This window comes from Stegostoma tigrinum, chromosome 16 (assembly GCF_030684315.1).
Source record: "Stegostoma tigrinum isolate sSteTig4 chromosome 16, sSteTig4.hap1, whole genome shotgun sequence".
Taxonomy (NCBI): Eukaryota; Metazoa; Chordata; class Chondrichthyes; order Orectolobiformes; family Stegostomatidae; genus Stegostoma; species Stegostoma tigrinum.
Window position 1 is genome coordinate 67,896,705 of NC_081369.1, and position 25,014 is coordinate 67,921,718.

At 43.0% G+C, this 25,014-nt stretch overlaps 1 protein-coding gene across 1 annotated transcript in view; it reads right to left on the minus strand.

Moving 5' to 3' along the window:
• Window positions 1–388: 388 nt before the first annotated feature.
• The window catches only part of tat (tyrosine aminotransferase), a 52,303-nt gene continuing 27,677 nt past the window's right edge, over window positions 389–25,014 (minus strand). Inside the window, exons 7-12 of the mRNA XM_059651829.1 lie at window positions 23,278–23,330; window positions 22,568–22,720; window positions 18,375–18,503; window positions 6,710–6,793; window positions 6,533–6,631; window positions 389–2,274 (exon numbers count right to left, since the gene is read on the minus strand). Of these exons, the coding sequence (XP_059507812.1) occupies window positions 2,125–2,274; window positions 6,533–6,631; window positions 6,710–6,793; window positions 18,375–18,503; window positions 22,568–22,720; window positions 23,278–23,330 (668 nt within the window). The 3' untranslated portion in view covers window positions 389–2,124. The remainder of the gene's footprint in view (window positions 2,275–6,532; window positions 6,632–6,709; window positions 6,794–18,374; window positions 18,504–22,567; window positions 22,721–23,277; window positions 23,331–25,014) is intronic.

Below are 25,014 nucleotides of genomic sequence, written 5' to 3' on the forward strand. Positions count from 1 at the left end.
ATCGAACGACTTGCTGAAATCCATATACACCACATCAACCGGTTTATGACCCATACAAAGATATATTGAACATTTAGAGGGAATAGGGATTTTTCAGAAATGATTCAGAGAAGGAACAGAGAGCCAGGGATCAAATTTCTTGATGACACAGAGTTAGATGGCACAGTAAAATGTAGATGAAAACAGCAAGTTGTAAAGGAAGAGAGATAATAGGAACTGCAGATGATGGAGAATCCGAGATAACAAGGTATGAAGCTGGATGAACACAGCAGGCCAAGCAGCATCTTAGGAGCAGGAAAGCTGACGTTTCAGGCCTAGACCCTTCATCAGAAATGGGGTCTAGGCCCGAAACATCAGCTTTCCTGCTCCTAAGATGCTGCTTGGCCTGCTGTGTTCATCCAGCTCCACACCTTGTTATCTAAGTTTTAAAGGAGTATTGTTCAACTCAATTAGTGGGAAGAAATGTGGCAAATGCAATTTACTGTTCATCCATAGAGAAACTCAGATCATAATATGTTCGAAATGATAAGCGAAGAACAGTGGATAAGAAGAAAGATTTAGGGATCTAAGTGTTGAAATCACTAAGCTGGTGGGCAGGTACTAAAAATTATTTGAAGGAATAATGGCCTTTATGTCAAGAGGCTGGAATACAAAGGGATGCCACTGGTATAAGCAACTCTGGTTGATCCAATCTGTTGTTCCTACATGCTGTTCTGGATGCATGTGAGGGAGTGGAATGTTGATTCATCAAATTGACCCAAGGGCTTCTCCAGGTAGATCAAAACTATTTCCTCTGGTGAGATGGTCTAGAGCAAGCAGCAATAACCTTAAAATTAGAGGTAAGCTATTTCGCACAAAAGCTAGTGCAAGTTTGCATTCCATGTGCGCTTACTTTATTGCCCTGAGGTTTCACTAGAAAAACATTACTTTTGTCAAAGCTTTGAAATCAGAAATTGAGCTGAAATCTTTCATTTTCTACGTTATCCTTCTGGTGACAAAATCTTGTGGCATCTTCCAGTATTCTCAAAGGGGAAGGCTTTGGCCTAGAGGTATAGCTGTACTGTTAATCCAGCAACCCAGATAGTGTTCTGGGAACCCAGGTTTGAATCCCGCCATAACAGATAGTGGAATTTGAATTCAATAGGAAAGAATTTGGAATTAAGAGTCTAATGATGACCATGAATCCACTATCAATTGTCAAGGAAAAGCCCATCTGGTTCACTAATGTCCTTTAGGGAAGGAAACTGCCATCCTTACTTGGTCTGGCCTACATGTGTCTCCAGATGCACAGCAATGCGGTTGACTCCTAACTGCTCTCTAGGATATTAGGGTTATGCCCTGCCTGCAACAATAGTAGACTCACCAACTTTAAGGGCATTTAAATGGCCATTGGATAAACATATGGACGATAATGGAATAGTGTAGGTTAGATGGGCTTCAGATTGGTTTCACAGGTTGGCGCAACATCGAGGGCCGAAGGGCCTGTACTGCGCTGTAATGTTCTACGTTCTATTTTCTATATTCTATGTTCTAATTCTGGCCAAGCCTGTGATGCCTTTTCCCCTATGAATGAATAAAGAAAAACTGTTTCTGTTGTCAGTATTTCTAAACTGATTAGCAGTGTAACATCAATCCCACTGAGGGCTAAATAGCACAACTTTTATCAGGGGCACTGGTGGTACTGAAGAAGAGGCGACTGATTCAGCCAACCTATTTATATACTGCTCACTTGCAAGTGTCACACTGATTCTGTGCTGGTCTGTAAGCTGGACTGTAATATGGACAGAAATTAGCAAAATATCCTTGAACAAAAAGTTATTCACCACCAAAGTGATTGTGTGATGTGTTATTAACTGTCAACAATGAATTCCGACCTACATCCAGATAATGGGAACTTCTCTAGACAGTACAAAGAGGATGCAACTAATCTTTAGTAAATCAAAATTCACCAGTTCACACCCAACACTTCACTAGAATGAGCCAAATTAACTTTTATGTGAATCATTTCACGTAAATAATAAACTTTGTACATACTTTTAAATTATATTAAACTTGTGTTAAATAATTCAGACTGAAATACAGTTGTTGTTACAACAGATGTCCAGCAAGTTGGCCGACCCCTGCTCATTTGTCACATTCGATATCAGCTGTGGTGCAATTGTCTTGAGGCTGAAAATGTTCCTCACAGAATTCACGAATGCGGTGACAAGCCTCAAGCATTAGGTCTTCTGGAACAGTTAACACCACTCGGAAGAAGTTTGTATACTCGAAGCACTGTAGACAAAATGATAATTTAAACACTTCATACAAACATTTTGCATTTTTTGGCCCACATTATAAATTTCATGACAAATAGAGTCAACAAATGCCTTTTGCATTGATTTAAAATGCTATTTCCCATATAGTAACATGCTGATATATCTCACAACTCTCACTGTAAGGCTGTGATAAACTGCCCAGTCCTTATTGTAGCATCGATACCCCCCACACCCCTCACTGTAACGTTTTGATACACTCCAAACCCTTATTGCCACACTCTGCTATGCCCCGTCTCCTCTTTGTAATACTGATATATCCCTCATCCCTTGCTTGAACCATATGATATATCCAGCATGCCTAACTGTAATAATGAAATATCCCACACTTCTTACAAAATAAAAACCAAAAGAACTGCAGATGCTGTAAATCAGGAACAAAAACAAAAGTTGCTGGAAAGGCTCAGCAGGTCTGGCAGCATCTGTGGAGGAGAAAACAGAGTTAACGTTTCAGGTCTGGTGACGCTTCCTCAGAACAGTAACTTTGTTTTGTTCCACGCTTCTTACAGTTACATTTTGATGTATCAGACACTGCCTAACATTTTGAGCAACAGATAGCAACATGAGTGATATCCAGCACTAACAGGATTTTTTAATTCACTAATAGGCTGCAGGAAATTACTGACAAGTCATAAATTTCTTGGCTTGTCCCTAGTTGCCCTTAAGATGATTCTGTTAAGCCAAAGAAAAAGTTCTATCAATCAAACAAATCAGTAAATGAGGTATATGAACTTCGGGGCCAGTGTGATGGCGGGTATGCAAGCCATACATACAATGACTAGTGAATTGTCAACCAATATGACCCTTCCAGCTATGCACAACAAGTAAGGCACTAACGGTCCCCACATTGCCCGCCCTTGTAATACTCACAGCACAGCATTAGACGTGATTCCAAAAGAGGTTCCTCAAATGAAGCCATATGGATAGAACTTAAAAACTAAAAAGAAGCTATCACATTGCTGAGTGTGTACAGTTTGACAGAAATAGAAGAGCAGATTTGTAGGCGGATAGGGTAGGTGATAGTCTAGTGGCATTATCATTTCAATATTAATTCAGAGACCCAGGTAATTTTCTGAGGAGTTGGGTTTGAATTCTGCTGTGCAGAATTTGAATTCAATAATAACCTAGAAATAAGAGTCTAATGATGACCATGAAACTATTGCTGATTGTCAGGGAAAATATCCACTAAGAGACAGTAAGAACTGCCGATGCTGGAGTCAGAGATAACACAGTGTGGAGCTGGAGGAACACAGTAGGCCAGACAGCTTCAGAGGAGCAGGAAAGCTGATGTTTTGGATTGGGGCCCTTCTTTAGAAAAAAAAGTTGTTCACTAATGCCCTTTAGAAAGTAATCTGCCATCTTAACAGGGGTCTGGCCTACGCCTGATCCCAAACCAACAGCAATAAGATTGACTCTTAATTGCCCTCTGGCAATTAGGGATGGGCAATAAATGCTGGCCCAGCGAGAGACACTCAAATTCATGAATGAATAAAAGAAAATTCACAGAAGTGTTGAAGTAAAAAGGTTGCGATAGTGGGGGATTTAAACTTCTCCAGCATTAACTGGGGTAGTCATAGTGTAAAAATTCAGAGGGAGCAGAATTCTTAACATGTATCCAGGAGAGATTTTTAAGCCAATGCCTAGAAGACCCTCTACACAGGACATAGGGTGGTCCCAGGCTTAATTCCAATTAACGCGCTGGACAAGTGGTTGAAGTATCAGAGGGGTCCATTTTGAAGACAGCAATCATAATTCCATTCTATTCAAGATTGTTATGGAAAAATACAAGGATTGGTCTGAAATCAAAGTTCTAAACTGGGGGACGGCTGGTTTTAATACAATTAGATATGATTTGGCCAGGGTGAACTGGGGGCAGATATTTCCGGGTAAATCTGTGTTAGAGCAGTGGGATGTATTCAAGAAGGAAATAGGGAGAGTATATAACCAACATGTTCCAATGAAGATAAATGGGAGAACCAACAAATCTTGTAACCCCCGGCTATCAAGAGATTATACGGCACCAAATAAAGAAACAAAGGCAGGCTTCAGCTGCTTTGAGGTGGCTAATGTATTTAAGAGAGACCAGGGAATGCCAGAGTGGTGAGCCTAATGTCAGTGGTGGGTTAGTTGTTGGAGGGGATTGTGAGAGATAGGATCTACATGCATTTGGAAAGGCAAGGACTGACTTGGGATAGTCAACATGGTTTTCTGTATGGGAAATTGTGTCTCACAAAGTTGAATGATTTTTTTGAATAGTTGAACCAAGAAGGTGAGGGAAGACAAGGTGTTGCATGGTAGTGCGGGTAATAATGTTAAATCACATGAGATCTAAGGAGAGTTAGATCTCATGTAGGAGACAGAGGGTGGTGGTAGAGGGTTGTTGTTCAGATTGGAGGCCTGCAACCAGTGTGTACCTCAAGGACTGATGCAGGGTCTGATGTTGTTTGTCCTAATATAAACAATTTGGATGAGACTAGAGGAGGTATGATTAGTAAGTTTGCGGATTATACCAAAATCAGTGGCGTAGTGGTTGATGAAGGAGGTTAACTGAGGAGAGGCTGGATAGGCTGAGGCTTTTTTCCTAGAGAGTAGAAGGCTGAGGGGCGTAATTAAGGTGAATAGCCAAGATCAATTCCCAAGGGTTGGAGAGTCCAAATCTAAGGGGCTTAGGTTTGAGGTAAGAGGGGAAAGATTTAAGAGAGATCTGAGGGGCAACATTTTCACAGAGAGGGTGGTACATGTATGGAACAAACTGCCAGAGGAAGTGGTAGAGACAGGTACAATTACAATATTTAAAAGACAGTTGGATAGGTGCATGGACAGGAAAGGTTTAAATTGATTTGGATCAAATGCAGGCAATTGGACTAGTTCAGTTGAGGAAATTTCGTTGTCATGGGCAAGTTTGGCCCGATTGGTCTGTTTCTGTCCCGTATGACTCTATTGATATATATCAGAAGGAGTAGGGATCCTAATGCAGGCCCCTTGGAAAACCCTAACACAAACTACCCTCTCCTCTGAAAAGCAGTTGCTCACCAGTTCCTGACATTCAGCTAATTCTGTATCCACATTGCTACTATCCTTTTTAATTCCATGGCCTATAACTTTCCTTGCAGATCTGTTTTATGGTGCTTTATCAAATGTCTTTTGCAAGTCCTTGTACACCGCATTAACCACATTAGTTTCATCGACCACCTTTGCTACCTCATCAGAAAAGCTCCAGAAGCTAGTTCAACATAATTTGCCTTAAATCTGTAATGGTTTTCTTTAATTAATCTGTAGTTAATTTCGTGATTGTTAATTTTGTCTCAAATTATTGCTTCTAAAGCCTTCCCCATCATCAAGATTAAATTGGTTGGCCAATGGTTGTTGGGTTTACCTTTAATCTCCTTTTTAAACATAAGTGTAAGATCTACAATTCTCAAGTAATTTGGCACCACTCTGAGTCTAAAAAAGACTGAAAAATTAAGGCCAGTAATTCTGCAATGCCATTTCCACCCAACCCACCATCCCAACCTACATCCCTCAGTATCCTTGGATGCATCTCATCCAATCCTGGTGACTTAACAACGTTAGGTCCTGCCAGCCTACCTTCATTAATTTTTACCCTATTAACCATCTCAGCACCCTTTTCTGCCACTATGATTTGAGCAGCATTTCCTTCCATAGTAAAAACAGATGATTGGTACTTATTTAGTACTTCAGCTTTGCACTTCATTGGTACGTATAAAATCCTTCTCAAGCCCTTCACAATCCCAAACCTTCCTCTGGATTACCAGTCTCTTTTCCTTTTCTCCCTTTGCTTCTTTTTATTTCTTTTTCAATTTCTCACCCGAATCTTCAGCATTGAGCCTAGTTTTCAACTGTAATAGCCACACAACCTCTAGATAACACGGTGTGAAGCTGGCTGAACACAGCAGGCCAAGCAGCATCAGAGGAGCAGGAAAGTTGATGCTTTGGGTCGAGACTGTTCTTCAGAAATTAAATTCAGTTTTCTGAAGAAGGGTCTAGGCCCGAAACATCAGCTTTCCTGCTCTTCTGATGCTGCTCGGCCTGCTGTGGTCATCCAGCTCCACACCTTGTTATCTCAAATTCACAGCATCGGAGTTCCTACCATCATTGAGGAATGGTGGGATTCTAGGCCTACATACTTCCTCCAGCCTCACTGCAGGAGTAGCTTTAAGACAAAGCTATAGGTTAAGTTTATGAAATGAAGTTACCGTTGCAGGAAGACAGAAGACTGACTGTTCCGTGATCAACCTTTCAGTGAAGTCAATGTCACTCTCAAATTCTGGAAAATCATCCATATTGATTCCAACCTGGAACAAAGGGATTATGTGCGTCAAAGCTTTGGCGTTTTGAAACTATTGCCAATTTGTAGCTTTTACACAACTCACCATCAGGTACATGGCTCCACATGGTTTGATAGGCAGTAATCCAGGAACCATTGAGAGAGTGTCAAAACACAGGTCAGCATTGGACTGAGGAAAGAAAAGTCAATATTAGCTTGGCCTTCATTTCAGCTTCAATAATCTTTCTTAATTCCTTGTATGAACAATCAGCCCTTTTTTGAAATAAATGCATTGGCAACAATTTTTCACCAACACTGAGAAACATTCAGCTCAGACTGTCAACCTAAGAGGCACCTGGCTCATTTTATGGTTTGCTTCATTATTTCACTGCATTCCGGCAAATGAGTCACTTTACTCTCACACCTGTGAAATATCCAAGAGAAGCTCTCACTCCTGGAATGTCCCATTCCCTCCTCACTCCTGGATTGTACCCTCTGGACCCCCTCACTCTTGGACTGAGCCTCATTCTGCATTCACTCTTGGATTGCTTCCCTTGAACCCCTTCACTCTTAGGTTGACCTTCCGTCTTACACCTGGAATCCCCCTCAAACTTCCTCTCCTTTTGCTGACAGAAGTCCTAGACAATGTGATGCCAGTGAGAGTTCAGGCTTTCAGGCATGGCAGCGTGGGAATGTTTGTGAAATATACCTTTTCAAGGTTTACATTTCAGTTGTCAGTTGTTTGCTATGCTCTCTGAAATGTTATGACTGCCTGATTCTAAAACAATGAAGAGAATTAAGAACAGTTGTAAGGCTGCAGAGCTGGGGGGCGGGGGGGGTGGTGGTGACAGGACCATCACACTAACGGAAGGAGGTGGAGCACTAACACTTTGATTGGGGGCCGCACTGGTGGTGTTGTCTTGAGGGGTGGCGAGGAGCCTGCACACCACAGAGCAGCCAGCTTGGCAAGTTAGCGAAGAATTAGAATTCAAAACTAGAAGGGCACAGATTTAAGGTGAGAGAGAAAAGATTTAAAAGGAACCTCAGGGACAATTTCTTTCAGGCAGAGATTGGCGTGTGTATGGAATGAGCTGCCAGAGGAAGTTGTGAAGGCCGGTACAATTACAACATTTAAAAGGCATCTGGATATGTACATGAACAGGAAGGATTTAGAGGAATATGGGCCAAATGCTGGCAAATGGGATGTTTGTAGGATATCTGGTCAGCTTGCACAAGTTGGACTGAAGGGTCTGTTTCCATGCTGCATATCTCTATGACTCTATGACAAGTTGGACTGGGGTAAATTGTACAAATCTCCAGCACAATGCTAAAATGATGTGGGTGTATTCTCCCAGTTATTCTGAAACTCAAAGATTCCGTTCATCAAGAAGAACAGGTTAAATCAAACGCCCAATAAATGTTGGAAAACACTCTAATTGAATCCAGTCATTGAAACTGGCATTCTCCTAAAATGTTAGACCGTAAACCCAATATTCAACCAGATCTGCATCAACCAGAGACAGTTTCACTTGGTAAGAAAGGCAGACCCCTACTCAATTCCTCGCTTAGAAGGCTACATTTAGAGGCTGGCAGCAAATGTTTCTTAACAAAATAGATTAATTAACAAGATACTGACAATTTCTTTTAAACCAAGAGCTAAAGTGATAGCCTTTGTGACGAGAAGCAGTCTGTTCCAATGCCGTGTGGTACCACTTAGCCTAAAATCTGTTCTTCAGCTATTTTTTGGGGACTCATGGAGCAAGTGGTAACTAATGTTTTTAATTGCGTAGTTTATCTCAACAATGCATTGGTATACACTACCACTTGGGAGGACTGCTTGGAACGACTTGAAGCTTCAGAACAGGAAGAAACCACATAGCACTTTGAACCTGTTATACAGGAACAGGAGGAGGCCATTCAGCTCCTTGAACCTGTTACACAGGAACAGAGGAAGAAAATAAGCAATAGAAGCAGTCAACTGCACAATTCAATATGATCATGGTTAACTTTCGGCTTCAAGTCTGCTTTCTTGCCCACGCCCTACATCCCACAATTCCTTGAAAGACTGAAATTCTATCTATTCTTGTCCTTAATACATTGTCTCAGAGGGTGTGGATAATCCATTGTTCAGAGAGTTTCAAATATTCACAATTCTTTGAATGGAAAACATATTAAACAAAGAAGGTACAATGGATGATGAAGACCTTTTATGTTCCATTAATCAACCAATTATGTTCTGTTTGAACCTTTTTTTCCTTGAACTCAAACCATAAAACCCTTGACTCAGGAAGGACATACTAGCCCTGGAGCGTGTCCAGCGGAGATTCACACGGATGATCCCTGGAATGGTAGGTTTAACGTATGATGAACGGCTAAGGATCCTGGGATTGTACTCATTAGAGTTTAGAAGGTTGAGGGGAGATCTAATAGAAACTTACAACATAATGTATGGTTTAGAAGGGGTGGACACTAGGAAGTTGTTTCTGTTAGGCAGGGAGAGTAGGACCCGTGGGCACAGCCTTAAAATTAGAGGGTGTAAATTTAAAACAGAAATGAGACGACATTTCTTCAGCCAGAAAGTGGTGGGCTTGTGGAATTAATTGCCGCAGAGTGCAGTGGAGGCTGGGACGTTGGATGCCTTCAAGGCAGAGATTGACAAATTCTTGATCTCACAAGGAATCAAGGGCTACGGGGAGAGTGCAGGGAAGTGGAGTTGAAATGCCCATCAGCCATGATTTAAATAGTGGAGTGGACTTGATGGGCCAAATGGCCTTACTTCCACTCCTATGTCTTATGGTCTTATGGACTCAAATTTGAGGGAGTTAACTCACAATCTCACCAAATGCAGATAAATGGTGGAAAATTTATTGTATTCTTTAAATATTCTTTTGATATCAGCAAAGTGCCATGGGATTGCACAGTGCCAAATATGATACTTTCAGCGAACGGGTAAAGGATAAGGTTAATCAGTTTAACATCATATGGATAAAGTATGGAAACAGTCATTAGGGAAGAAGACAATAAGCCTTTGGAAAGGCTTAGGACAGCCAAAGTGAATTTGTTACAGGTAGAATGTTGCAAACATTCAGAGTCCTCTGCACACTTTGCTCTACCATTCATCTTTGTATCATCCGCAATCTTTGACACACTACACGTGGTCCCCATCTCCAAATCATTTGTGTAATTTATAAACAATTGCAGTCCCAGTACTGATCCCTGATACACATCACTAGTCACTGTTAACTAACCAGAAAAGCACTCATTTATCCCCACTCTTTGCTTTCTGTTAGTAAGTCAATCCCCTATCCATGCTAATACATTACCCCGTAACACTGTGCACCTTTATCTTATGCAGCAGCCTTTTGTGCAGCACCTTGTCGAATGCCTTTTGGAAATCCAGATATATCACATCTACCGGGTCTCCATTGTCCACTGCGCTCATAATGTCTTCATAGAATTCCAGCAGATTAGTCAAGCATGACCTGTCTTTCATGAACCCATGCTGCATCCACGCAATGGGGTAATTTCTATCTAGATATCTTGCTGTTTCTTCCTTGAAGACAGATTCAAGCATTTTCCCCACTATAGAAGTTAAGCTAACTGTCCAATATTTCCCCATCTTTTGTCTCCTTTTTTGAACAATGGTGTCACCTTTGCTGTTTTTCAATCTGCTGGAACTGCCCTAATGTCCAGAGAATTTTGGAAAATTACCACAAGTGCATTTGCAACTACTCCCACCATCTCTTTTAATACCCTGGGATGCATTCTGTCAGGCCCAAGAGACTTGTCTACCTTTAGTCCCTGTGTTCAGCTGGCGAGTCCAGTTGAGTTTTTGATCAACGGTAACCCCAGGATGTTGATAGTGGGGGATTCAGTGATGCAAGGGAAGGTGATTAGATTGCCTCTTATTGGAGATGGTCATTGCCTGGCATTTGTGTGGCATGATATTCACTTGCCAGTTGTCAGCCCAAGCCTGGATATTGTCCAGGTCTTGTTGCATTTGAACACAGACTGCTTCAGTATCTGAGGAGTCATAAATGGTGCTAAACATTGTGTAATCATTGCGAACATCCCCACATTTGACCTTATGATGGAGGGAAGGTCATTGATGAAGCAGCTGAATATTGTTGGGCCGAGGACACTACCCTGAGGAACTACTGCAGAGATGTCCTCAGCTGAGATGACTGACCTCCAACAACCATGACCATCTTCCAATGTGTCAGGTATGACTTTAACCACCGGAGAGTTTGCCCCCAACACCCATTGATTCCAGTTTTGCTCGGGCTCCTTGATGCCACAACCAGTTGAATGCATCCTTGAGGGTCAGGGGCTGTCACTTTTACCTCACCTCTGGAACTCAGCTCTTTTGTCCATGTTTGAACCAAGGCTGTAAGGAGTTTAGGAGCTGAGTGGCCCTGGTGGAACTAAACTGGGTGTCACTGAGCAGGTTATTGCTGAGCAGGTGCTGCTTGATAGCACTGTTGATAACACCTTCCATCACCTTATGGGTGATAGACTGGTAATTGACCGGGTTGTATTTGTCCTGCTTTTTATATACAGGACATACTTGGACAATTTTCCACATTGTCGGGTAGATACCAGTGTTGTAACTGTACTGGAACAGCTTGACCAGGGGAGCAGCAACTTCTACAGCACAGGTCTTCGCTACTATTGCCGGAATGTTGTCAGGGCCCGTAGCCTTTGCAGTATCTAGTGCATCCGACTGATCCTTGCTATCACATGGAGTGAATCGAGTTGGCGGAAGACTGGTATCAGTGATGCTGGGGACCACTAGAGGAGGCTGAGATGGATCATCCAATCAGCACTTCTGGCTGAAGAATGCTGTGAATGCTTTAGCCTTATCCTTTGCACTGATGTGCTGGGCTCTTCCATCATTGAGGATGGGGATATTTGTGGAGCCCCCTCTTCCAGTGTGTTGTTTGATTATCCACAACCGTTCATGACTAGATTTGGCAGGACTCCAGAGCTTAGATCTGATCCGTTGGCTGTGGGATCACTTAGCTATGTCCATCACTTGCTGCTTATGCTGTTTGGTGTGCAAGTAGTCCAGTTTGGTGGCTTCATCAGGTTGACACCTCATCCTCAGGGTATACCTGGTGTTGCTCCTGGCACACTTTCCTGCACTCTGCATTGAACCAGGGTTGATCTCCTGGCTTGATAGTAATGGTTGAGTGGGGGATATGCCGGGCCATGAGGTTACAGATTGTGTTGGTGTACAATTTTGCTGCTGTTGATGGCCCTTTGTCTCCACAAGGACTGTGCAATGGTCACTCTTACCCAATACTGTCATGGACAGATGCAACTGCAGCTGACAGATTAGTAAGGATGAGGTCAAATATGTTTTTCCCTCTTGTTGGTTCTCTCACCACCTGCTGCAGGCCCAGCCTAGCAGCTATGTCCTTTAGGGCCCAACCAGCTCAATCAGTAGTGTTGCTGCCGAGCCACTCTTGGTGGAGGACATTGAAATCCCCCACCCACTGCACATTTTATGCCCTTATCACCCTCAGTACTTCTTCCAAGTGTTGTTCAACATTGAAGAGTATGGATTCATCAGCTGAAGAAGGATGGTATGTGGTAATCAACAGGAGGTTTCCTTGCACATGTTTAACCTGAAGTCTCAAGACTTCATGGGGTCTGGAGTCAATGCTGAGGACTCCCAGAGCACCTCCCATCCGACTACACATCACCGTTCTACCACCTCTGCCGTGTCTATCCTGCCGGTGAGACAGGACATATCCAACGGTGATGATGGTGGTGTCTAGTACATTATCTGTAAGGTATAATTCCGTGACTGTGACTGTGTCAGGCTGCGGTTTGACTAATCTGTGAGACAACTCTCCCAATTTTGGCACTTGCCAAATGTTAGTGAGGAGAACTTTGAAGGATCGACAAGGCTGTTTCTGCTATTGTCTCTTCCTGTGCCTAGATCGATGCCAGGTGTTCCATCGATTTCATTTCCGAGACTTTGTGGTAGTTGGTACAACCGAACAGCTTGTGAGGCCATTTCAGAGGGTAACTGAGAGTCAACCACATTGCTGTAGGTCTAGAGTCCCAAGTAGGCCACACCAGGTGAGGAAGGCAGGTTTCCTCCCCTGAAGGGCATTAGTGAACCAAATGGGTTTTTCCGACAATAGACAATGATTTCATGGTAATCATTAGATCTCAGTCCAGACTTTTTTTTAATTGAATTCAAATTCCACCATCTGCTGTGGTGGGATTCAAACCTGGATCCCTAGAACATTAGCTGAGTTTCTCGATTAATAGCCTAGCAATAATATCACTGGTCCATCAATGTCCTCATTTCTCTTGTCCCAAGCTTTAAATTGGGCCCCTCCTCGTTTTACGATAAGTTTTACAATTTTTTTTTTAGAAAGTCTCAATCATCCACACGGAGATGATGGTCTAGTGGTTTTATTGCTGACCATGAATCCATTGTCAATTGTCTGAAAAACCCATTTGGTTCACCAATGTCCTTTAAGGAAGGAAACTGCCATCCTTATCTGGTCTGGCCTACATGTGTCTCCAGACTCACAGTAACGTGGTTGATTCTTAATAGCCCTCTGGGTAATTAGGGATGGGGTAGCCACTGATGCCCTCATCCCATGAATGAATAAAGAAAAAAATACTTCTCTCAGATCCTCCCTCAATTAAGACATGAAAAGAAAATTGTGCCTGACTAATTTATTAGTTTTGTGAGAAAGTCTGAAATTGAGTAGATAGAAGATAATCAATAGATGTGATGGATTTGGACTTCTAGGACATGTTTGACAAGGTACCTCGCAAAAGGTTAAATCATAAGCTATGAGCCCATGATGTTTGGAGTAGTATACTGACATGGATAGAAAAATGAAACAAAATGCTGCTAACAATAAAGAAATAAAATAAGTATCTGAATGTATTGTATTCAGATTTTCAGATGACATAAGAATAAGTGGAAAGGCGAGGTGTGACAAAGATACAAACAGTTTACCGAGAGATACTGATGTTACTGATACTGATTGATAAGTCCCCAGGGCCAAACCAGATTTATCCTAGGTTGCTCCGGACGCGAGAAAGGAGGTTGCTAAGCCGCTGGCGAAGATCTTCGCTTTCTCACTCTCCACAGGAGTCGTACCGGAAGATTGGAGGGAGGCAAATGTTGTTCCTCTTTTCAAGAAAGGGAATAGAGAAATCCCTGGAAATTACAGACCAGTCAGTCTTATGTCTGTAGTCAGCAAGGTTTTGGAAAGAATTCTGAGGGATAGGATTTATGACTATTTGGAAAAGCGTAGCATGATTAAAGAGAGTCAGCATGGCTTTGTGAGGGGCAGGTCATGTCTTACAAATCTTATTGAGCTCTTTGAGGAAGTCATGAGACAGGTTGATGAGGGTCGAGCAGTGGATGTGGTGTACATGGACTTCAGCAAGGCATTTAATAAGATTCCCCACGGCAGGTTCATTCATAAAGTCAGGAGGTATGGGATACAGGGTGATTTGGCTGTCTGGATTCAGAATTGGTTGGCTGACAGGAGGCAGAGAGTGGTTGTAGATGGTAAGTATTCTGCCTGGAGGTCAGTGCTGAGTGGTGTCCCGCAGGGCTCTGTTCTTGGGCCTCTGCTCTTTGTAGTTTTTATAAATTACTTGGATGAGGAGGTTGAGGGGTGGGTTAGTATGTTTGCTGATGACACAAAGGTTGGAGGTGCCGTTGATAGTATCGAGGACTATTGCAGGCTTCAGCGAGACATTGACAGAATGCAGAGCTGGGCTGAGAAATGGTAGATGGAGTTCAACTTGGATAAATGCGAAGTGATGCATTTAGGAAGGTTGAACTTAAATGCTGAATATAGGATTAAAGGCAGGATTCTCGGCTGTGTGGAAGAACAGCGGGATCTTGGTGTTCAAGTGCATAGCTCCCTCAAAGTTGCCACCCAGATGGATAAGGTTGTTAAGAAAGCATATGGTGTTTTGGCTTTCATTAACAGGGGGATCGAGCTTAGGAGCCACGTGGTTATGCTGCAGCTCTACAAAACCCTGGTGAGACCACACTTGGAATATTGTGTCCAGTTCTGGTCGCCCTATTATAGGAAAGATGTGGAGGCTTTGGAGACGGTGCAAAGGAGGTTTACCAGGATGCTGCCTGGACTGGAGGGCTTGTCTTATGAGGAGAGGTTGACTGATCTCAGGCTTTACTCTCTGGAGAGAAGGAGGAAGAGAGGTGACCTGATCAAGGTGCACAAGGGAATGAGGCATGGATAGAGTCGATAACCAGAGACTTTTCCCCAGGGCAGGATTGACTGCCACGAGGGGTCATAGTTTTAAGGTGTTAGGAGGAAAGTATAGAGGAGACGTCAGAGGGACGTTCTTCACCCAGAGAGTTGTGAGCGCGTGGAATAGTTTACCAGTGGTAGTCGTGGAAGCAGAGTCATTAGTGACATTTAAGCGACTGCTGGACATGCACATGGACAGCAGTGAATTGAGGGGAATGTAGGTTAGGTTATTTTATTTCTGGATTAGGATTATTCCACGGCACAACATCGTGAGCCGAAGGGCCTGTACTGTGCTGTACTTTTCTATGTTCTATGTTCTATTAAGTAACAGGGCAAAGGTTGGAAAATGGAATTAAATATGGGAAAATGCAAGTTTGTTAATTTTGTAAAGTAGAATCGTATTATTTAAGTGGAGAAAAACTGTAGAAAGCTGCATCATAAAGTAACATGGGGGTACTCATGTACAAAACACGGAAAGATGGCATACAGATGCAGCAGGCAATCAGGAAAGCGAATAAAATGTTAGCCCTTATTTCAAGGGGGTTGGAGTATAACTGTACAGAAGTTTAACCCTAAGTGTACAAAAAACTGGTCAGACCAAATGTGGCATACTGGGGGCAGTTTTGGTCCCCTTATTCAAAGACAGACATAATTTCATTGAAGGCCATTCAAAGAAAATTCTCTAGAATGATTCCTCGTATTTAAGGATTGTCTTATGTGTAATCAACAGGTTGGGACTACTCATTATAATTTAGAGAAATGAGAGGTGAACTCATTGAAACATATTGGATTTTGAAGGGGCTTGACAGGGTAAATGCTGAGAGGATGTTTCCCCTTGCTAGAGAGTCCAGGACTAGGCAGCATCATCTCAGAAATAAAGGTGCCAATTTAAGACCGAAATGAGGAAGAATTTCTTCTCTCAGATGTTTGTGAATCTTTGTAATTCCTTGCAGATAAATGTGAAGTCATCCATTTTGTTCGGAATAACATTAAAAGGGACATTTGTATAAACGGTAAGAAATGGCAGCATGTTGCTGTGCAGAGGGACCTGGGTGTCTTTGTGCATGAATCACAGAAGGGTGGTTTGTAGGTACCACAGGTAATTATGAAGGCAGATGGAATTTTTTCCTTTATTGCGGGAGGTTATGTGTTTAAAAGCAGGGTAGTTATGTTGCAGCTGTATAGGGGGCTGGTGACGCCACACCTGGAGTACTGTGTGCAGTTTTGGCCTCCTTACTTGAGAAAGGATATACTGGCACTGGTTGCCGGGGGGCGGGAGCAGAGGCGGAGAAGAGGGAGTTCACTAGGTTGATTCCAGAGAGTGTTGGCCTATGAGGACAGACTGAATAGAGTGGGATTATATTCATTGAAATTTAGAAGAATGAGGGGAATCTTATAGAAACGTACAAAGTATGAATAGCAGCAGAGAGAATGTTTCCACTGGCCAGTGAAACCAAAACAAGAGGGCATAGCCTCAAAATTGGGGGGGTAGAGCAGATTTAGGACTGAATTGAGGAGGAGCTTCTTTACCCAAAGGGTTGTGAATCTGTGAAATTCCCTGTCCAGTGATGTAGTTGAGGCTTCCACATTGAATGTTTTTAAAGCTAAGATAGATAATTTTTTTGATTAGTAAAGTGAATTAAGAATTATGGCATGAGGGTGGGAAGTGGAACTGAGGCCATGAAAAGATCAGCCATGATCTTGTTGAATGGCGGAGCAGGCTTGAGGGGCCAGACAGCCTACTCCTGCTCTTGGCTCTGATGTTCTTATGTTCAGAGGCTAGGAATACTGCAACAAATAACTCACCTCCTGACTCTCCAAAGCCTGTCCACCATCTACAAGGCACAAGTCAGGAGTGCAATGGAATACTCCCCACTTGCCTGGATGAGGGCAGTCCCAACAACACTCAAGAAGCTTGACACAATGCAGAACAAAGCAGCCTGCTTGATTGGCACTAAATCCACAAGCGTCCCCTCCCTCCACCACCGACAATCAGTAGCAGCAGCGTGTACTATCTATAAGGTGCATTGCAGAAATTCACCAAAGATCCTCAGGCTTCCAAAACCACAACCACTTCCATCTAGAAGGACAAGGCATCAGGCACATGGGAACAACATCACCTTCAAGTTCCCTTCCAAGCCACTCACCATCCTGATTTGGAAATATATTATAGAACATAGAACATAGAACAATACAGTGCAGAAAAGGCCCTTCGGCCCTCGATGTTGCGCCAACCTGTGAACCGGGGCGGCACGGTGGCTCAGTGGTTAGCACTGCAGCCTCACAGCGGCAGGGACCCGGGTTTGATTCCAGCCTCGGGTGACTATCTGTGTGGAGTTTGCACATTCTCCCTGTGCCTGCGAGGGTTTCCTCTGGGAGCTCCAGTTTCCTCCCACAGTCCAAAGATATGCAGGTTAGGTGGATTGGCCATGCTAAAATCGCCCGTAGTGTTCAGGGGTGTGTGGGTTATAGGGGGATGGGTCTGGGTGGGATGCTTCAAGGGGGCGGTGTGGACTTGTTGGGCTGAAGGGCCTGTTTCCACACTGTAGGGAATCTATTCTAATCTAAGCCCATCCCCCAACACTATCCCATCATTATCCATATGCTTATCCAAGGACTGTTTAAATGCCCCTAATGTGGCTGAGTTAACTACATTGGCAGGCAGGGCGTTCCACGCCCTTGCCACTCTCTGAGTAAAAACCCTGCCTCTGACATCTGTCTTAAATCTATCACCCCTCAATTTGTAGCTATGCCCCCTTCTACAAGCTAAAGTCATCATCCTTGGAAAAAGGCTCTCACTGTCCACCCTATCTAATCCTCTGATCATCTTGTATGTCTCTATTAAATCCCCTCTTAGCCTCCTTCTCTCCAATGAGAACAGACCCAAGTCCCTCAGCCTTTCTTCATAGGGCCTTCGCTCCACACCAGGCAACATCCTGGTAAATCTCCTCTGCACTTTTTCCAATGCTTCCACATTCTTCCTGTAATGGGGCGACCAGAACTGTATGCAATATTCCAAATGAGGCCGCACTAGCGTCTTGTACAGTTGCAACATGACATCATGGCGCCGGAATTCAATCCCTCTACCAACAAAACCTAACACACTGTGAGCCTTCTTAACAGCACTATCAACCTGGGTGGCAACTTTCAGGGATCTATGTACATGGACACCAAGATCCCTCTTGACATCCACACTACCAAGAATCTTTCCATTGACCCCAGTAATTTATTGCCGTTCCTTCGCTGTTGCTGGGCCAAAATCCTAGAATTCTCTCCCTAACAGCATTGTCGGTCCAACTACATCTAATGGATTGCAGTAATTCAAGAAAGCAGCTCACTGACACCTTCTCAAGAGCAACTTGGGGTGTGTAATAAATGCTGGCCAGCCAGCGATACCCACATGCTTGACAGACAGCCAGCACTGACTCAATGGATTCCATCTCCAATTTCTGCGCAGGTGGAAGGCCACTCAAATTTTGGGTATGACAATTAGCACATCATTACCTTCAGGAGGCTGATGGTTCCATCATAAAATTCTGCAGGTGTTTTGTTCAAGATATCTCCCAGTGCTCCTTGTACAATTGTGCAAGGGCCAAGAATTCTTTGACTCAAAGAGATTAAGCCAGCACGAATCTGTTGGAACAAATTACTGGTTTAGTTTGCAGCTTATATACTTTACTTTACATTTAGTCACAACACTAGCTAAATAATCTGAAGAAGGATCCTGACCCGAAACATCAAGCTTTCCTGCTCCACTGATGCTGCTTGGCCTGCTGTGTTCATCCAACAGCACACTGTGTTATCTCAGATTCTCTAGCATCGGCAGTTCCTACTATCTCTGTAGCAAAATAATTAGTTTGATTTTATTGAGAAAAAAAGACACATTTTATCAAAGCTCAAGGCAATGCCTTGACGAATCAGAGTCAATCATCCTGGTTTAAAATTTTTAAGAAATGTGATTGTTAACTGTCAGTTATCTTGAACAGATGCATTCTACATAGCAATTTGTCTACCAATCAGAGACCACTTAACAACCAATAAGCATTGCCTTCTCACATAATATAAATGTTGGTTTCCCCCTTGAATTGGTATTCATGTAAATTGTTCTGATGAGTGCTTTGACAAAATGTAGCCTTTCTCAGCAATAATTATCTCTGTCCAACAAAAAATGACTGTTCGTAAAACATTAATTACACATTACATTAGCAGATAGGGTCAGGGTAAACCCTAAGGCTTTCTATCGGTATTTAAGGAATAAAAGAATGACAAAAGTAAGATTAGGCCCAATCAAGGATAATAGTGGTAAGTTGTGTGTGGAGTCAGATGAGACAGGGGAAGCGCTAAATGAATATTTTTCAACAGTATTCACTCTAGAAAACGACAATGTTGTCGAGGAGAATACAGAGATACAGGCTACTAGACTAGGTGGGATTGAGGTTCACAAGGAAGAGGTATTAGAAATCCTACAGAGTGTGAAAATAGATAAGTCCCCTGGGCCAGATGGGATTTATCCTCGGATCCTCTGGGAAGCCAGGGAGGAGATTGCCGAGCCTTTGGCATTGATCTTTAACTCATCATTGGCTACAGGAATAGTGCCAGGTGACTGGAGGATAGTGCGTGTGGTTCCCCTGTTCAAGAAGGGGAGTAGAGACAACCCTGGTAACCAGTGAGCCTCACCTCAGTTGTTGGTAAAGTGTTGGAAAAGGATATAAGGGATAGGATTTATAATCATCTAGAAAAGAATAAATTGAATAGGGATAGTCAGCAGGGTTTTGTGAAGGGAAGGTCGTGCCTCACAAACCTTATTGAGTTCTTTGAGAAGGTGACCAAACAGGTAGATGAGAGTAAACCGGTTGATGTGGTGTATATGGATTTCAGCAAGGCATTCGATAAGGTTCCCCACAGTAGGCTATTGTACAAAATGCGGAGGAATGGGATTGTGGGAGATATAGCAGTTTGGATCGGAAATTGGCTTGCTGAAAGAAGACAGAGGGTGGTAGTTGATGGGAAGTGTTCATCCTGGAGACCAGTTACTAGTGATGTACCGCAAGGGTCGGTGTTGGGTCCACTACTGTTTGTCATTTTTATAAATGACCTGGATGAGGGCGTACAAGGATGGGTTAGTAAATTGGCAGACGACGCTAAGGTTGGTGGAGTTGTGGATAGTGACGAAGGATGCTGTAGGTTGCAGAGAGACATAGATAAGCTGCAGAGCTGGGCTGAGAGGTAGCAAATGGAGTTTAATGCAGACAAGTGTGAGGTGATCCACTTTGGTAGGAGTAACCAGAAGGCAAAGTACAGGGCTAATGGTAAGATTCTTAGTAGTGTAGGTGAGCAGAGAGATCTCGGTGTCCATGTCCACAGATCCTTGAAAGTTGCCACCCAGGTTGACAGGGCTGTTAAGAAGGCATCCAGTGTTTTAGCTTTTATTAATAGAGGGATCGCGTTCCGGAACCAAGAGGTTATGGTGAAGCTGTACAAAACTCTGGTGCGGCTGCACTTGGAGTATTGTGTACAGTTCTGCATTATAAGAAGGATGTGGAAGCTTTGGAAAGGGTGCAGAGGAGATTTACTAGGATGTTGCCTGGTATGGAGGGTAGGTCTTATGAGGAAAGGCTGAGGGACTTGAGGCTGTTTTCATTAGAGAGAAGAACGTTGAGAGGTGACTTAATTGAAACATATAAAATAATCAGAGGGTTAGATAGGGTGGGTAGGGAGGGCCTTTATCCTAGGATGGTGACGGCGAGCACGAGGGGCATAGCTTTACATTGAGGGGTGAAAGATGTAGGACAGATGTCAGAGGTAGTTTCTTTACTCAGAGAGTAGTAAGGAAATGGAACGCTTTGCCTGCAACGGTAGTAGATTTGCCAACTTTAGGTACATTTAAGTCGTCATTGGACAAGCATATGGATGTACATGGAATAGTGTAGGTTAGATGGGCTTGAGATCGGTATGACAGGTCGGCACAACATCGAGGGCCGAAGGGCCTGTACTGTGCTGTAATGTTCTATGTTCTATGTTCTAAATTGCTGTGTCTCTTTGAATGGTAAGGTTTCTGTTCTCTTTGTTCTATGAATAAATCTTGTGGTAAAATCAGAATGGATAAATGTGAATAGAAATACCATAATGGACTGGTTGGGTCGTGTGCTCTGTTTCTTTGTTATAATTTATAAGTACGTCTGGAGATGAGTAGATTAAATTAGATTAGATTACCTACAGTGTGGAAACAGGCCCTTTGGCCCAACAAGTCCACACCGCCCCTTGAAGCATCCCACCCAGTCCCATCCCCCTAGAACCCACACACTCCTGAACACTATGGGCAATTTAGCATGGCTGATCCACCTAGCCTGAGCATCTATAGACTGTGGGAGGAAACAGGAGCATCCGGAGGAAACCCACGCAGACACGGGGAGAATGTGCAAACTCCACACAGACAGTCACCCGAGGCTGGAATCGAACCTGGGTCCCTGGTGCTGTGAGGCTGCAGTGTTAACTACTGAGCCACGCACAGCCAAACTGCAGCGGACAGAGTTGAGAAAGAATGATTATTTGGGGAATTTGATTCAGTGTGGATTCAGTGCATTAGGGGAATGGAGGTTTTTTATGTAAGATGTATTATGTAAGTTAAGTGTGCTGAGTGGACAGTTCAGAGAAGGGGAGGAAAGAAGTGTTCCTTTATGAACAGTTATTGTTTGAGGCTGTGTCTCCAAGATGCACAATTTTGAAACATGAAAGATGGTATGGTTGCACGCTCAGAATTTAGTGAAATTGATCACAAATTAGCAATCAGGATGTCAAATATAATCATCTCCATATTACTCCAAGTCCTATGTGTAAGTGAATATAGAAATAGCAGGATAAGGCAAATAAATGAGCGGCTCAAAAGATAGTGCAGGAGAGCGGACTTTAAATTCCTGGAACATTGGGACTAGCTCTGGGGGGTGATGCAGGCCAGTTGGGTTCCACTTGAACAAAGCTGGGAGTGAATTCCTTGTGAGGTGTTTTACTGGTGCTGCTGGGAGAACTTTAATCTATCTGGATATTGATTCCAAGAGAGCACTTTACTGTGTAATACCAGGGATCTCAAAACACTGGAGGAGACAGATGGCATTAGAATTGGAACTAAATGAACAGATTTCCAGAAAGGAAAGTATGTGTAGTCCAAATGAGATTGACACTCTATGTGTAAATGCATGAATTATATTCAATACAGGAGTGCAGGTGGCAGTTTATGGGCTGTTATCTACCTGAACTCCTGCAGCTGCTGCAGTGTGAGCTTGCAACACTCCCTCACTGCCACCTGTTGCTTATATAACACCCCCCAGCCCAGGGCTTGTATAACAGTGCTTACATAACACACCCCACACAGCCCCGTGCTTACATAACACACCCCACACAGCCCAGTGCTTATATAACACCCCCCCACCCAGCCCAGTGCTTACATAACACACCCCACCCAGCCCAGTGCTTACACAACACATCCCACCCAGCCCAGCGCATATATAACACCCCCACCCAGCCCAGCGCGTACATAACACCCCCACCCAGCCCATCGCTTATATTACACCCCCACCCAGCCCATTTGACCAAAGAGCCCTAGCAAAAACACAGTCAATGGGAATCAGGCCAAACTCTACACTGGTTAGTTCCTGCCATGCACAGACCTACTGATTGGTCAGTTTTATCATTAAACTCACCTCTCTGTTAAAGATATTGCTTCGGTCGTGTATGAGAATCCAGCCCATTCGCCAGCCTGGTACAAGCCATCGTTTGGCTAGACCACCACAGGACAGGATTGGGACATCGTTGCTCAACGAGCTAAGGGCAATGAACTTGCACTCAGGGAAAACCTAGAGAATACACAAATAGCAGGTTAGAGACCATCCTAACAGAAAATACTCAAATTCAGTTCATAAGCACTTTTGATTAAATGTGAATTATGACCATATCATGCTGGAATCATGCTAGGGCTCTTTGGTCAAATGGGCTGGGTGGGGGTGTAATATAAGCGCTGGGCTGGGTGGGGGTGTTATATACACGCGGTTTAGATCAACCTCAAAACTAGACTACAACAGTCTGCCAGCAATGTACCAAGGGCAGACTATGAGGGAAGGAGAATAAAGAAACCATACTTTGAGTTGTGTAAATGCCAGGCCCATTGCTACGTATTAAACTCAAAAGGCCTATTACCACACATAGTTCTGCGTATTTAACAATGCAACTGATAAACCCAATTATCGGATGCGTGTCATTGTGAACAATTCAAGGGCCGTGTGTGGCTGTATCAATGGCAGTGTATGGAAATATGAATCTGATACAACTCATTTCTACAGCTGTACACACAAATTTTAATAAGAGGATGTGTGCATAGTATCCATTGGATGTACAAAGTGCAATCTTTTCTCACCATATCTCCATAGATTTCATCAGCCAGGATTGGAAGGTAGTTTCTTGCTGCAACTAAAAAAGGAATAAACATGAGCATCAAATGCTGCAACTAATGGGAAAATATACACTTCAACAGTAAATGTTTTTCAAAGTGAATTACTTATTAAATTTTTCATTACATAGAAACATAGAAAATAGGAGCAAGAACTGGCCATTTGGTCCTCCAAGCCTGCTCCACAACCTAGTATGATCTTGGCTAATCAACCTACTCAGTACCCACTTTCTCCCCTTACCGTTTTATCTTTTCAGCCATAAGAAATATATCCATCTCCTTCTTAAAAACTTTCAATGTTTTGGCCTCAACAGTTTTCTGTGGCAGAGGGCTCACCATTCTCTGAGTGTTTACATTTCTTCTCATCTCAGTAACCTATCCCATAGCGTTAGACTGCAGCTCCTGATTCCAGACTCCGCGGTCATCAGAAACATCCTTCCTCTATTTAACCTATTTATCCCTGCTTGAATTTTTAATGTTTCCATGAGATACCTGCTCATTTTTTTAAACTCCAGTGAATATTGTCTTAACTGGTCCAGTTTCTCTTCATACACCAGTCCTGCCATCCTAGAAATCAGTCTAGTAACCTGTTGTTGCACTCCCTCCATGGCCAGAACATTTTTCCTTATATAAGGAGATTAAAAATGCACACAATAATCTAGGTATTGTCTCATCAAGGCTCTTACAATTGCAGCAAGTCATTTCTGCTCCTGGACTTGATTCCTCTCATTATGAAACATACCATTTCCCTCATTCACTGCCTGCTGCACCCAATTGCTTACTTTCAGTGATTGGTGCACAAGGGCACCCAGGTCTTGATGCACTTTCCTCTTTTCCAACTGATCATTGTTGAGACAACAGTCTGCATTCCAGTTTTTGGTACCAAAGTGGATAACCTCACACTTATTCACATTATATAGCATCTGCCATACATTTACCCACTCACACAATTTGTTCAGTTCCATCTGAAGTCTTTGCTTTCTCCTCACTGTTACATTCCCGTTCAGCTTTGTGTCAACTGCAAATTTGGAGATATTACATTTATTTCCCCCTCTACATCATTATTATGCATCAGAAACAGCTGTGGTCCAAATATCGTTCCCTGAGGTATCTCACTTGTCACGGGCTACCACTTAGAAAATCTGTTTATTCCTCTTCTACATTTCCTGTCTGGCAGCCAATCCTCTATCCAAGTCAGTACACTAACTCCAATCCCAGGTGCTTTGCATGCTAACCTCTTATGTGGGATCTTATCAAATGCCTTCTGAAAGTGTAAATAAATGACATTCTCAATTTTCAACTCTACACATAGCATCTTTGAAAACTTCCAACAGATTTGTAAGCAAAATTTCCTTTTTGCAAATCCATGCTGACTGTTACTGTAATCTTATTAATCTGTTAATAAATCTTTTATAATGGACTCTAGCATTTTCCCTACCACCAATGTCAGGCTGGCTAGTCTATTATTCACCATTTTCTCCCTCACACCCTTTTTAAAATAGTGGGGTTATGTTAGAACAAAGAGCAAAGAAAATTACAGCACAGGAGCAGGCCCTTTGGCCCTCCAAGCCTGCACCAATCCTCTCATCTATTTTCTAAGAGTCTGTATCCCTTTGCTCCCTGCCCATCCACGTACCTGTCCAAATACATCTTAAAAGACACTATCGTGTCTACATCTACCACCTCCACTAGCAACGCATTCCA